The 15,299-nt window shown below is 42.6% G+C and overlaps 1 protein-coding gene across 7 annotated transcripts in view; it reads left to right on the top strand.

Annotated features, from left to right (window-relative positions):
- The window catches only part of PROX1 (prospero homeobox 1), a 49,918-nt gene that overhangs the window by 21,259 nt on the left and 13,360 nt on the right, over window positions 1–15,299 (top strand). For all 7 annotated transcript variants that reach the window (XM_068185704.1, XM_068185703.1, XM_068185701.1 and 4 more), the window contains one exon: window positions 610–804. In XM_068185704.1, the coding sequence (XP_068041805.1) occupies window positions 610–804 (195 nt within the window). The remainder of the gene's footprint in view (window positions 1–609; window positions 805–15,299) is intronic.

Below are 15,299 nucleotides of genomic sequence, written 5' to 3'. Positions count from 1 at the left end.
TGGTCGCTTCAAAACACAATAGAGTATTTATGGCCCAACAGAGGAATAGTATAGCTACAGGAGCACATGTAACTGCAACGCGTGCAAAAAATGATCAGAAAGAAAGAAAAAGGTCACGTTCCTCTAGTTTACTCAGCAGCTGATGTAAAAATCACTAAGTCAGCGTAAGGTGTAAAGTGGCCAGCCAATTAAATATAGCACAGTCCACTGTGCCGGTTGTGACACCTACTCATCAAAATAGCTATTCCTTATGTATCCCATAAGGCATTCCACATTTTTTAATTATGAGAGCACAGCGGGCTAGGGGGAAGGAAGGTGTAACAGTAAAAAAAACTAGACTCATTTTAATACCTGGAAAATGGTTGGATGCAGTGTCATTATCCTTCAGTTACTTGTCCTGGAATTTTTGGTCCATATACATTTTCCCCTCATCTGATACACTAACAGAATTTGCCAGCTGCTTCCCCCACACCCCCGCCCCCAGCAGAAGCACAGAGACATGGGTTTAAAAGGTGGTGGGGAAGGGGAGGAAAGAATGCTTTTTGAAAAAATGGGGCTGGGGGGAGGAATGTCAGTGCTCTTATCCTTCTTACTGTTTAAATTTAACAGTTCAACAGATGCATTACCTCTCAGCTCATCAAGTGGTTTAGCAATTTCCGTGAGTTTTACTACATTCAGATGGAGAAGTATGCACGGCAAGCCATCAACGACGGGGTCACGAGCACTGAGGAGCTGTCTATAACCAGAGACTGTGAGCTGTACAGGGCCCTGAACATGCACTACAATAAAGCAAATGATTTTGAGGTAGGCACTGATCTTTGTTTCTCTGTGTGTGCGAGTTGCTTCGAGGTCCAGGCTGCCTTTAAAATAATGTACCTTTCTGATGTGGCTGTGACCAGTGGAATCTTGGCATTCCACACCCCTGAATGATGCTAATTAATTCTTTTAGCCCTGGTAGATGAAAACTTATGCCTCACTAGGACCTGACAAGAGAGAAAAGTTTTCACTTTTTTTTTTATAAGTTTCTTAGTTTCAACTTTTTGAAGTTTCCTTTAGGAGGGACAGTAGTAAAAGAAGTCACCTCACAGCTCTTCTAAAGCTCCCTAATTGTGTGATCAAACACTCTGCTTTTCTTCATTTGATTTGCAGATCTGAAATGCATTTGCTTTGTCCAAGTGCAGGATAAAATGAGTACTCGAAGTAAATGCTCTGTTTTCTGCTGTAACAGTTTTGTGGCTTTGATTAAGATTCCTGTTTACAGGCCAGCCTGGTAGCTCAGCAGACTATTGTTATCATTAACATGCTGACCCTCAGCAATACCACAGGAGAGTGTTTCTCCCTGCTGAGGATGGCAGTTTGCATTGTTCAGGTAGTCAGATGCAATGATGCATTTGAACAGGGTGTGCATGTGGGGGAGGCTTGAGTAATCCCATCTCTTGGTGGAGTAGGAAAGCAATGGTGGTACTAATTTTTTTTTTTTTTTTGTCTGCACCATTCACTCAGGGTTAAGTTGCATGATGATCCCCCTTCTGTACAAAAGTGACATTTGTCAGCATGAGGAGGGTGATTTCCTAGCTAAAATCCTTCTGACGGATTTTTAGCAGGGCTTATTTTCATAGCACATAAGTTCAGATGATGCAAAAAGTCTAAGCAAAGACTTTGTTGTCTTTCTTGGTTGTTTCCCCTTCTTCTGGGCTGGCAGAGTTTTCTGCAAGGATGGTTGCATGGAAGGGGCAGATGAAGCAAGAGGATGTTCCTCAAAGGTTTTGCCATTCATGATGGGTGATGGCAACATCTAGACTGATTTTGGTGTGCCATGACCTCCCAGGCACTCCCAAGGGCTCTGGCCCTACTGGGAGCTCAAGCAGGCACAAGACAGGGGACTCCCACCCCTGGGATGTAGGTCTGCCCTGATGCCAAGCCATAGTCACTAGATACAGGAACAGAAAAGGAAATACACCAGGAGATAAGTATGACCAACTTTTTTCTCGTGCTTAGATTCCCTCAAGTTTTTTTCTTACTAACATTTTTCTGTTCATAGAACATAGGTTGAAATGTTTTTTGTGCTCAAAAGTTCTCATACTCTTGATGGTTTCAGACACTTATTACTCATTTTCAAAGTGTTGGTGCCAGTGTTAATGTAAGTGGATTACTCTAGTGAAGAATTGTGGGGAGTTTTTATGTGTTTTCAAGTAGATAAGAAAACATAAATCTCATATGTTTAGTACTGCTAGTGATTGCAGTCTCCTCAGCCAAGGGTCCTGCAGTGGGTTGGAAAGGAGCCCCTTGGTTTGTTTTCCTCCATCGTTGAGGGAAAGAGATATTATAAAAGGTGATTGCAAGTTCATTCATTTAGTCTTCCTTGTGTTATGTACTATAATAAGAATTTCCTAGAGTTCAGGTCTTGGTTTTGCTGAGGATCCAGCAGTTATGAGAACATTAAGCTGTGTGGTGTAGTGTTTAATGTAGACAATGTAACTTTTCCTGATAAATGCCCATCCCCTCCCCCACAAGCTGGAAAGCAAAAATGACAAGTACTGTAATGTTGAAATTGGATCCAAAAGGATTTAGCAAACTGAGCATTTGCCATATTTAGCATCATCAAAGTTCCTTCCTCTTATACTTCAGTGATGCTTTGCTGATCTTCTGATTAGTCTGATATGCTATTTCTCTTAAATCACCTACACTATCATTCCTAAACCCTTCCTTTTTTCTGTTCTTGGGTCACATTCATGCATATACTTCATGCATATAGGCCTAAAGTGACTATTAGGAAAAAAATTCTGAAGTTAGAATGTGTGTTTGGTCCATACCAGGCTGTGCCATTGATTTGTTCAAGAATTTGTGTTCCTTTCCCTGGGCATTGCTGCTGACAGCTTGTAGCAAAGTCAATAAGATGTTTAACAAGCCACATGTCCTATCATTTTTAGCTTTGCCATTGTACCCTTGTGGCTGTGATCCAGAGACAGATCCAAGGCCTTCTCCCATGCAGTGCAACTTTGCCTGTGTTTTGTGTGTGCACGTGTGTAGCCAGTTCCACATTTTTCTCTCTTGCAGTAGGGTTAGCTGGAGAGACATGCTCAGCTGAACAGAGAAATGAGGGACTGAGTTTTGAACGGGAAAAAAATAAACCAAACCCGTTCGGGATTTTTTTGTGGAAGGTGAAAGTATTTCTTTATTCTGGGACCATTCCTTCAAGGGAGGAAGAAGGTGGGCTGTCCTGGTGAATGAAAGCCACAAATGTCAGTGTCCCAGCTCAAGTTGGTCAGAACGAGAGCACAGCTTGCTGTGCCACTTGATATCTGTCTCATCTGTGGTGTTGCCATGGGCTTTTGAATGCCAGCTGCAATAATTAAAGTCAGGTATTGTTGCTATGTATTACAGGAAAAAGAAAAGAAAATAAAAACCAAATAATTTTGTAAACTCTCTTTCAGAATCTGCCCTAGCACAGGTCATCAGAGCTCACAGTTTTGACTCTGACAGGATGATTGAAAAGCAGGGGGATACTGTGCTTTGAGTTAAAATGGAAATATGGTTGAAAAACATGAGTTGAAAAAAAAATTAGTTTAATGTGAGTTAAAAATATAAACAGAGGGTTTATTTTCAGATTTATGTACTTAACCAAAAGAAACTGGCCTGAGGACAATGCCTGTATTTTAGTCTTGCTTTGTCTCCTACTCCTTCTCAGTCATCCTTGTTCCTTGTCATTTTTTAGCAGTTACCATCATTCTCCACGTATTAGCACCTCTCTATGCAGTGCCCAATCCTTTTCCTAGTGGGCATTTAACAACTCAACCTTAGTTCTGTAGTGTCAGGGTGTCTCTGTGGTGGCAGTTCCACTCTGTGCCTCCTGCCTGCTCCTCCCGCTTGCCCCGCTCCTCTGTGGGGTGGGCAAACCAAAGCAAGCCCCGCATGCGCCATCCTCCTGAGCGCAGCCTGCCTGCTGCTTCACGGGAACTTGCCCGATTTTGCAGATGTAGTTATCGAGATGGATCACAATAGTGAGGCGCCTGCCAAGCTGCGCTATGTGCACAAACACACTGTCTGCAGTTTTGGTATGGTGGGGCTCGACACGAGGATTGCCTCATTTCGCAGTGCTAGTTACGGCACATGTCGCTTCCAAGGGAGAGAAAACCATTTTTAAGGAGTTTGCTCTTCCTTTGGCAGGGTAAAGCCATACTAGTGGGAAAAACCTAATTAACACCAGTTGTACTCATGTCTTAGCAGAATGTTTAACTTAAGGCACTCTGAGTTAGTAAAAATCAATGAGATGATGTAAAAGTAGTCAAATAACACCACCTATAAAATCTAATAACCCAGTCACGTAAGCAACCTCCGAGCCCTTGAGAGAAACGCAGGCTGCCAACATTTTCAGAAGTGATGATGATTTTAGGTCAATTTCATTTTGGGATGCTCAATAAGAGGCACTTTGTCAGGAGGTCCTCAACAGTCCATTCCCTGAAAATGAAGTGTGCCCAGCACTGCATCCAAAAATTAAGACATCCTAAATTATAAAAACTACTGGCCACTCATATGCTTATTTTAGGAACCTGTATTCTTCCCCAATTTCATCTGCAGGATTCATCTTGAACTGAATTGGTGTTCATCAAAAGGAGAATTAAAGTCCTCAAACCTGATTTTCATTTAAACTAAGGCCACTTTTGAGTGGTTTTCAGCACATAGGCACTGTAAAGTACAGTTTATAAGCACCCTAATACTCTGGAGCAGTGCAGAGTGGCCTCAAGAGAAGGGAAATTAAGTCTGTAACCTGCTAACTTGCATCCCGAAGGTTGCTCTTTCCATACAAACTGCCCTGCTGTAGCAGTCTCCTTGCTTCTGGTGGTACCAGCAGTGAGCACAGCCCAACGGGACAGTTGTTTGTTTCAGTATTCCACTCTTCACATTTCTCCCTCAGCTGTATACTTCCTCCTTCAAGGGCTTTATTGTTGTAGTGCTTCAACATCGTTCTCAGCACTCTTAAAGACAGAGTCGGAAGGCTGCTGTCTGCTATCTGCAGCAAGGGGAGTAAAGTTGCTCTGGCAATTTGAGAATAACAAATGTAACTGTCCTGAGTCCTCTGAAGGAAAACTGAAACATAGGTGGCCAGATGGTATTTCTTTTTCACTTTAAAATCTTGGTTTCAGGGAACTTAATTGATGCCCTCTGGCCTTATCCCTTTTTTTTTTTTCCCTTCTAATTTTGAAGGGGCTCCCTTGTGAAACAGCAGAGCTTTCCTTGAAACTGCACAGGACATGAACCTGGTTTTTAACCAAGTAACAAAATCTACAGCTTGCAATAGAAGGTCTGTGCGTTGCATGTATCAATTAATGCTTATTAATCAGTTTTTGCAGTCAGTTGAACTGCAGACCGTAGTTGGAAGCTATTAGGGAGAGAATTGAGAGTAGAATACTATTGCAGCACTACACCCGGGTCTGCTGTTTGTGTCCTTTGGAATCAAGGTGTTTGTATAATGAAGTTGGCATGTTGATATATGATCTATTTCTTAATGTCATTACAATTTTAGTTCCCTCTGCCTTTTTGTCATTGGGTTGCATTTAAGCACAGCAAGCCCAACTTTAAACTTCCTTACTCAACAGCTTTATTAGTTATAACGTACCGTGACCTTTCTCAACATTCTTAAAGAAAAAGATACAGTGTAATGTCACTTTACTTTGCTTATTGTTCTTTGTTGTGGTGAACAAAGCATTTTCTACAGTGGCTATAGCACATAATTATACAGCTTTCAATAGCGGTGTCTTGGCACATATCAAAGTTCAGAAAAGCCTTTAGAAAAAAAAAGATGTTTTGTGGCAGCCTAGGGAGGGTCTCATCTTTCCTTCAGAAAATAGTTCAAGGCTCTTCTGTCAAGCTTCCCTACTTAGAGCTTTTTCTCCTCCTGCTTCATAAAGTTTAAAGGGGATTCAGTAGAGTTCTATGATCTATTTCCTTTGAAAGATTGTTCCTTTGCACAGAGAAGTCCTTTGACTTCAAGAGTTCACAGATTCATGTCTTTAGGTATCATATGTCTGACCTTATCAGTTACTCTATTTAATGTAAGAGAAAAAGTCTCAACTCTTTGTGTTTGTCTGTTTTGCCTCTGTGAAATGATTTGGTGAAAAGACCATCCTTTTTAACACACCACTGAGAGGCCGTTTCTGACTGTAACCTACCCTGTGGTTCTTCTAAAAAAAAAAAATGTCCTTGTGTTTTGTGTATGGATGATTTCACAGTGAGAATAGAATTATACAAGGACAGACACACATAAAAAAAATCTTTTGCTCTTTTTTCCTAAATGATCTATTGGCTATTTTGGTGGCTGCTACTCTGGTTCCCCAACAGGCACAACCATTTAACAAACACAGAGATAGCGGCTGGAGTGCTGGGCCAGCAGTAGGTTTTCCCTTGCTTCGACCTACCCCAAAGGCCTTCATAATTAATTGTCCTTCAGAGATGAGGAAAGTTCAGAGACAGTGTGTGTAGCAATGTCTATTGTCTGACATTCAGTTCTCCTTCCCTCAGCTCTTTTTCTTCATTCCACAAAGGGTTATCAATAGGAGCAGGGAGCAAGCTCTCTTCTAACAGCTGCTGGTGGTGGCTGTAGCTTTCTGTGGAAGGTATCATTGTGTTCAGCCATCTATGGATTAAATGGCTGGAAAAGTTCTAACAACCCTTTCAAACGGGCGTGTTTATTTCATCTAGATTACACAGACCTATTTAGCTAATTAAAAACTTTCTCAGAACCCCTTCTCTCCTATTCAAGGGAAGGAAAAAAATTAAAACACTGCTGTAATTATGAAGAATGGCTGCAATGAAACTTCGTTAAATAAATGAAAAATTCAATCTGTCAGCTTTGATCCAAATGCACCCAAATAAGCAGAGGCTTGTTTGTTGAGTTGTTCTGTGGTTTTGGTTTGTGGTTTGTTGGTATTTTTTCTTAGAGGGAAACAAGGTGCATAGTAGAAAAAGCATAAAAAAAACATTAATATAAGCTGGAAAAGAAACAAACACTCGCCCAATTTAAAAAACTGCCACAGTTCGTACTGTTTCTGCTCCTAACATCAAAGTGCAAAGACACTGGAGTTTGCTAAACAGATTATTAATATTGTTGTGCCTTCTGTGATTAATTTAGAATCCACTGTGGCATAATTATTCAACTTCATATACAACAGAACAAAATTATATACATGCTTCCTTGTTTTCCCTGATGATATGCTAAACAAAGATATGGTGGGGTTAGTAGATAGGCAAGAAGTACAGTCAAATTAGAGCTGTTTATTAACAATCACTATGTTACTGCTCCAATTAATTGGGCGCAGCCAAAAAGGACAAATACAATCATTCTTCCACTGAACAGTTTAACTAGCAAATTAGGGGGGATTTTAAATTTTAAAATTTTTTTTCCTCTCAAAAAAAAAAAAAAAAAAAAAAAAAAGAACTCCACTCTGATGGACCTTCACCTGCATTCTTCACAAATACATCACTTTGCAATGGGAAGAAATAATCATATAAAACATTTTCTGGGCTCCATCTCACTTCCTGACTGTTAAGAAGGACTGCACAACAATCAAGATCAATTATTGTGCTGATTAAGTTATTATGTCTGGCATTTTGAAACAGGTTTTCTGTATTTAAGAAGAAATTGCATACAGAGTAGATGCAGCTAATACAGTAATGCAAAAAAAGATCATAAAAAATTAAAGTTATTCTTATGAATCTTTCATTAGAAGCAATGAAAAGGGACATTGGTGAAGCCAAGTGCTTTGTTCTTCTGAGCTCCTCTTGTAGGTCCAGATCCTGCAAACAATTACGTACTTGAATATTCCTTCTGCAAGAGTCCTGTTGGCACCTTCAGCCTATCTCCTGCCCTTTCACAATTTCCCCTCTTTGGCCTGTGGCAACACTACTAGCAGCATTGTTCTACTTTATCAAACAGATGTTCCCTTTAAAAATTGACAGATTTCTGTAAAAAAAAAAAATACCACAAAATCACAGAGCTGTACAGAGGCAAACACTTGCTTTTATGCTGGAGGAACTGTTGTGAAATGATTTAAGGCTACTCAGAGCTTTTCAGATTACTCCCCACCGCAAATAACATGTTAAGTACTAAATTATCCTAAGCGGTGTTTTATTACTGATCAATAAAACAGTAATCTTGTATTTTAGCATGGAAAAATATTTTAGCGGGGCTTTTTCTGGTTTAGTTCAGGGATAGCTGTAAACCAGAAGGCAAAATCGTCTCTGCTCTCCCTGCAAAAAAAAAAAACAAAAAAACAAACAAACAAAAAAAAAAACAACCTAACAAATCGAACCCCATCCTCATTTCTTTCTAGCTTTGCTTTGAGGGAATCCTAGGATTGTTCCAGCTGAATGGTGTTGGGTTTCTGTTCCTGTGTGCGTGTGTGCATGTAGTTATGATGTGCTGTGGGTTTTTTGGGGGGATATTTGTATTTTTGGTTTTGTTTCCTTCACAATTATTTACTCGTACTCATCTATATTGCTGCCTCCTCAAACAAACCAAAAAAAAAAAAAATTCCCCTTCACCCCTCTGAAAAAAAAAGGAAAAATAAAAGGAACCCACAGAAACAAAACAAAACTTGGCAAACTCTTCTGACTCCTAGTGCCATTTCATTTAGCATTCAACAAGGGGTACTGGGAATTGAAACGTCAACTGGAGATCGAGAAAAGCACCAATTTATAGTGTGTTAGCCTTGCACAATTCAAGATTTCTTTTGCTGGCTGCTCACATTATACCCAACATCTCGCCACTCTCTTGTGGCAGTTGTGAGGAATGGCTATTCCTTCCCGTGTGTGTACTACAGGCCTCTAAAGACCCTTATTTATTCTCTCCCATGTCACCTTGTGTACAGTCTGGTCTGTGACACTGATGGTGATTATGTCATTATTTTGCTCTGGGGGCTTTGGCACATCTGCAGAGCTGATGCACATCTTCTTTGTTACGCTGGCATACGTCCCATATCGCAAATGCTTCATTAGCCTTACTGCCTGCCTCCTTGCCAGACAAGAATACCCAAATCCAAGCTTCTTTTTCCTCTGGTCTTTTGTGTCTGTGATGAGCCTTTATTCATCTTCCTAGTTCTTCCCTGTTTTCTATTTTTCTGTGTAAAACCGATTTCCAGATGTCCGTCGTTCTCCAAAATCCCATCGTGGATGAGGAGTGAGAAGCAAGGTGAATTTTAACCCGTGTCATCCCTCACTCGCTTAGAGACTTATCCCTTACAAGGTGAAATGCTTTTTCTTTCATTCTGTATCTAGCCGGAATTTGTCAGGCAATTTTAAAACCTGGTGTTAAAAAAAAAAAAAAGGAAAAAAGAGAAAATAAATCAATAAATCTTACCATTTTATAAATCCTAGTTGTGGTAATAGGTAACATGCAAATTGCACATGTTTTTCCCAGAATTTCTTCATTTCTTTTAGACAACATAGCTAAATTTCTCACTCAAAACTTTTGGAGGAGCAGCACTGTCTAATGAAGGTGGAGGGTGTTCATGAGACCTGATCAGCTGAAATTTCTTGTATCCTGTTCTAATGTGTCACATTAGAAGGTCATAGAACATTTTGTACTGTGAAAATTGAGGAAAATGTTTGATCTTCTGAACTTTATCTAAGCTGTTCTATATAAATGTCATACCAGAGAGATGCAAAATAGTGGGTTAGCTTACTAGCTTTGTAAGATTTTTCCCTCTGTTTCCCACCCACCCCATGCTTTCTCTTCATGACATGGAACTAAATTCTGGGCTGTATTCTCAATGTCTGGTGTAAATCAGCTCCAGCAATCATTGCAGCTAATTAATATATGCCAGCTAAAGAGCTGTCTTTTGTTGTGTTACTATACAGTCAAGTGTGTGAATATATTTTATATGTTAATTGGGAAAAAGTTTCATTTAATTTTTTAAACTACACATTGAATGCAGCACTGGATTTGGAGTCACAGAGCCATCGTGTTTGTGAATGTGGGGTGGAAGGTGGGTGTTGTTTTTATTTTTGTGAGGCACGCTCGCCAAAAGAGGAGTTCCCAGCCAATCGTGTCTCACAGTGCAGAGTCAGGGCTGTGTGACTGACTTTAACAGAAGCCTTACAGATAGGATTGCCCATCCTATAGGACTTTGAATAGGTCACCTTCACACAGAACACTGTTTCCTTGATACATTCTATGTGTTTTAAAATGGACAAGAGTCAGGCTCTCACGATGTCAATTAGCAAACTGTCAAAATACTTCAGAAACCGTGGGAGAGGTTTAGCAGCGCTGTGACCCGTGCTGGTTTCTGGGCCAGCTTTCTGGGGTCCTGCCCTTTCTCAGAGCAGATATCCCTGGCCTAAGGGAGCAGTGGCAGCGCAGGTCTGCTTGCAGGCAGGCCTTGCAGAAATGGTGAGGAGTGCTATGGGGACGCTGTTTTCAAACATACCTAAATTTATAGGGGCAAATACTGAGGTTGTGAGGAAGTGACAGCAGGATATTGCAAGGATCCGTGAGGACTCTGTATCCTTCACCTGCATGAGACAAAGCAAACCTGGGAGCAGGAGGAGATGCAGTTTGTAGCAGTTGTAACATTAACAGCACAAAAGTGAAGAAAAACCATTCAGTCCGAGCGGGAGGCAGTCTTTGGAGTACTGGATCTCTTACTTACACATAGCCTATCACCTGCAGCACTAGAGTATAGCTGAATTTTGTGCAGAAAGAGTCTTCCTGATAGGCAAGTGTGGGTAGGTGAGAGATAGAAGGACAGCCAGAATGGCTGTCCGAAGGTAATCAGTGTTTTGGAGACAATTTCTCCCTTTAGATCTGGAAGGGGCAAGGTTCAGCTTTCTTATCTGCAGAGGGGGAAGGTACACGGGCGGGCTCTGGCTCGTTTTGTGTGCCCTCTGTGGGGGGGCTGTTTCAAGGCTCTGGTGGAAATGTGCTGTCAGAAGAAGCCCTGTCCAGGTGGTCCAGAGTACTCAAAGAGGTGGCCTTGAACTTGTTTCTCTAGTTAGTGGAGAGGCTTTGTAGAGAGCAGCAAACCAGGGTGGCACGATCTCTGTTGCTAAGCAGACAGACTGCTGCGATTGGGACTTAGGTAGAACTGTGGCATAGACATATAAATGCATTTAAAGCAGTAGTCTGCAACTTCAGAAAGTTTTAGAGGAGAGAGGGGAAAATAAAGACTGTAAATGAAAGGTCTTCAAGTGCCAAATATCAATGTTAGGCAGGGCGGGGGGAGCAGGAGCTGGAGCAGCTTATCTCTTACAATTGCAGAGAGGGCTGGCTCCATCAGATGAGGCCAGCCTTGAGGTTATCTAATCCAGGGCTGTCTGGAGTCGCACCATTTCCTTCCGCAAGGGATAAAGGGGAGACGAATGAGAGGGAGTTCAGTCCATTAGGATGTAAGACTTTGTCTTCTGGCCTCACAGGCTTGTGAGCCTCACCGGTCCCTAGCAGGTCCAATGCACTGGAACTTGTAACAGGGTGTTCGTAGCCCAGTTTGGCCAGCTGTATGCCTCAGGATGGTATAGATGGAGCCATTTATCTATCATGATGGGCTCTGGATGCTCATAAAAGCATGGTTGCACTGGGAGGAGATTTTTCAGAATTGTTCAGTGGGAGCATAAGCTGTGGAGAGAGCTTTATTTGCAACACCCCTCACCCATAACAAATTCCTTCCCCTGCCCTTACCCACTGCCACTGGAAAGAGGAAAGAAGGTACCCTCTGCCAGAGGGCATGCTTGCCACCTTCATGACATCCCCAAAAGGACCCTGGTGACAGCCTGCTTTCCTGCCAGACTGATTAAACACCACCTGCTTCCCATCCTTCTCCCCTATCTTCCTCCTCACTCCCTGCAGCCCAGCCCATGCAAACCAAGGAGGGAGAGGGCACAGTTGGAGCTTTTCAGGGCCAGACACAGAAGACAAAGGTGATTGCAATGCAGAGAGTTGGGAAGAGTGTGCAAGAGCAACACCAATTATAGATGTTACTGTACTGTTGCAACATTTATGTGTACATATATATATATGTGTGTGTGTGTGATGCATTCTAGATGCATAATCATTTTAATTATCACTTCTACTATAGCGTTAGTTGTTCACCTATGGAGCCAAATTCTACTGAACATAAAAAATCTTTGCAAAGTACAAGCTCTGTGAGCCACTTTACCTCTATATCCATGGTCTAACCAGCAGTTTCTGCATGCCTGGATCCTTCACACATGGAAATACGCCATGAAAGCAGAGGACTTGCTGCTGGTACAAGACATAACCTGCTCATCTCAGTCCAGGCTGTGCCTCCTGGTCCTTCTGAGTAACACGTCACATTCCCATCTGGCTGATGTGCCCAGGATAGTATGCAATAACCTCTCTGCTGAGCCAGAATTGGGTGGTCATCCCTGTACTCACTTTTCTGGACAGGTTTTTTGTGGGCGCCTGTGTGTGGTACCTGCCAGAATTTGGCAGCAGGGTACATAATATGCTGCTTGGCATTGTAGGCAGCCTCTTGTAGCAGATTGCATTTCACCACAATGGACTGAGTTAAAGTTAGACTATTCTTGTGTGTGAGAGTTTTATTTTTTCTTCAGTTTTTGTATGAGACAGCTTCTGGAGTGTGACAGTAACCCCTCCAGTGGTTCTTTCTTACATTTCCCAACACACTCTAAATGCCCAACTAGCACAAGCTGTGGGAGCCTTAGTGATTTTTCCATTCTGGGGCACTGCCACTGGCAATGCAGCAAGTTAAGGGCAATCAGAGTTTCCATTAGAAGCCTCTACATCTCATGCAGTTCTAATTCATCAGTAAGGCAGAAGAGGAAATTTAATAATCTTCCCAGTAAAACGCTGTTGATGATTTCTGAGGACGGAGAAGGGGACAACTGAATTTCAAGGTGCAAAAAGTCTAAACGAATTGGAAATGCTAAGTCCTTGTTATTATGTCTTATCCCACTCTAGTCCCGAGTCTTACCAAGTTTTGTGTTTGGAAACTAGCACGCTGAAGCCGTGGTGTTCACATGCCAGAGTAGCTGTTTCCGTGATGGAACGGTTCATCCCTTGCACTGTGGGCACAGAATTCTGGGACAGGGATCCCACAGGGTGCAGTGCTGTGCGTGGGGCAGGACAGGGAGATGGGTGCCACCAGGGAGCACGCTGGGAGGCAGCAGGGGTGTGAGCCCCAGCGAGCTGTGGCAGCACCGTTTATGCTCAGCCGCCAGCAGCGCTCGGTGCTTCAGCTGCGCGGGGAGCCTGCAGAGTACTTCCCAGTCTTTATTTGTGGAAAAGCTTAATTGAAATGCAAGTGATTAAATCTAATGTATCATGCAGTATCCATTTTCACTGCACTACCACTTTCACTTCCCCGATATTATCAGGCATCTCAGCAGCCCCACTGTCAGGTTTTTCCCTTGTAAGAGCCATGCCCATTCTCTCTCCTCTTTGTGAGCTTGCGGAGGAGATAACAGTAAGCCAGCAGTAAATTACTAGTGTCCCAAACTCTCCTCATGGGATAGAGGATCTCAGCTTTGTTTTAACCAAACACTTTTAAAATACATCCTTAAATAATTTCCCAGCTTTTTAAAAAGAGTAAAAAAAAACCCCAAACCTATACTGCAGCAGTAAATGCAATAAGCAACCTCTGCTGTTTGCCTAATTTTTTGCTTTTGAGCTGGACTTGGACAAATGCTTTTCTCTTTCCAATATTAGTGCTGTCCCAAAAGAGTCGCCTTCTCTTTGTGAGGCACAGTGGGAGAACAGACTTTCCTAAATAGCCACCCAGTTTCTTGTCCATTTTTTTCTCTTTCTATCTAAAAAAAATCTATTTCTATGAAAAAAATCTATTTCTTAAGAGATGTGTACAGCAGGAGTTGTGAGAGGAAACTTGAATGCAAAAAATGAAGACTGTGGTGGCACCAGAGAACTGCTGCTGTAGCCAGGGGGATTGGGACACCCGTAGAGGTGGACGAAATGATACCCTGCATTCTAGAAAGGTGCTGGTTGGGAGAAGAGTGTGTATACTAGAGCATCCAATAATTGAGGTATTTTTCCTTTGTGTTTTTAAAATAAAAGCATCCTTTCCAACTATTTCCCTCTCCTCATAAGTGATAATGGAAGAGGCATTAGCCTTTCCATAGCCTGAGCCAACCTGTTTTTTTCTTAGAGGTGTCCAGGATGTTCAGCCAATTGAGTGATCTAATTAGCTGAAAATTGTTAATTTCCTTTACCTTATAAAGCACCTAACACAGAAACTGTTAAATAATGTTAAGTGTCAGACTTAAACTGAGAACACTGGGCCATATGCTGCCGTAGCTTTCGCGCCAAAAAGTGTAGCAACTTACTCCAAAACCTGCCTCCAATTCCTGTGTAGAAGCCAAAGCCTCCTGCTTGATATGCTGCCACACCAACCTGCAGTGCTAAGATGGTCCCACACAGCAGCTCACTGCACTCGGGGTACAGGGAATGTGTGTGAGGGGAGGGAACAGCCTGGATGAACGTGACAGGAGCCAGGACACCAGGGAGGTGTTGCAGACGCTGCCCTTGCAAGCCCGGGAAAGCCGATGGTGGGGCAGTGCTGCTCAGGGCAGCATTAGCCTGGAAAAGGCACCAGATCTGTGCCTGCAGCTCCTGATTGCACAAGTCCTGCTCTGCAGGGTGCCAGGTGGATAGGTGAGCTGCCTGGAAGCTCCTTCTTAAATCAGGGTGGCCCCTGGACTGGTGGAGTGCATGCAAGGGAGAGGCTGGTCTGAGTGTCACAAGCCTGTCTGAGCCCTGAGAGAAGTGGCTCCAGAGACAGCGTGATGTCTTACTGCTAGGGAGGGATGCAAAAGGGCTTGTCCTTGATGAGTTTCCTACAGAACATAGACTGTGGATATGAGAGTGTGCATTTAGGTGCCAACTTTCCCCCAAAGCACACAGGCTTAAAGCTTTCTCCTGTGAGAAAAGGCTCAGGGCTATGTACGGGTGATACAAGTGGGGTTTCTTAATCATCTCCTTTAAGAAGGTTTCTTTCTGCCCCCAAAGCTCACCTTACACTGACTATGGGAGTGAGGGGTACCTGTGCCAATCTAGTCTGTGCTTTGTCTGAGGTTTTCTTGGCAGAAGTATTCCTCCTGAATCTCTTCTGCTGTCGCAGTACCTGTGTTGGTGTGGATTGCTGTGCACACACACTAAAGCTGTCTGATCTGGAGCTACCCATGGTGAGACTGCTTCCCCAGTAGTGGACTCATCATCCTGGAGATGTTCTCCAGCACTTGTCTAACAGGTGCTGTTTATGCCTTAGCCTTGGGCTCCCGACAGAGTTCTTGTGTATAGCCACTGTCTAGAT

This window comes from Anomalospiza imberbis, chromosome 3 (assembly GCF_031753505.1).
Source record: "Anomalospiza imberbis isolate Cuckoo-Finch-1a 21T00152 chromosome 3, ASM3175350v1, whole genome shotgun sequence".
Classification (NCBI taxonomy): domain Eukaryota; kingdom Metazoa; phylum Chordata; class Aves; order Passeriformes; family Viduidae; genus Anomalospiza; species Anomalospiza imberbis.
This window is presented reverse-complemented; position numbering and strand designations above follow the sequence as displayed.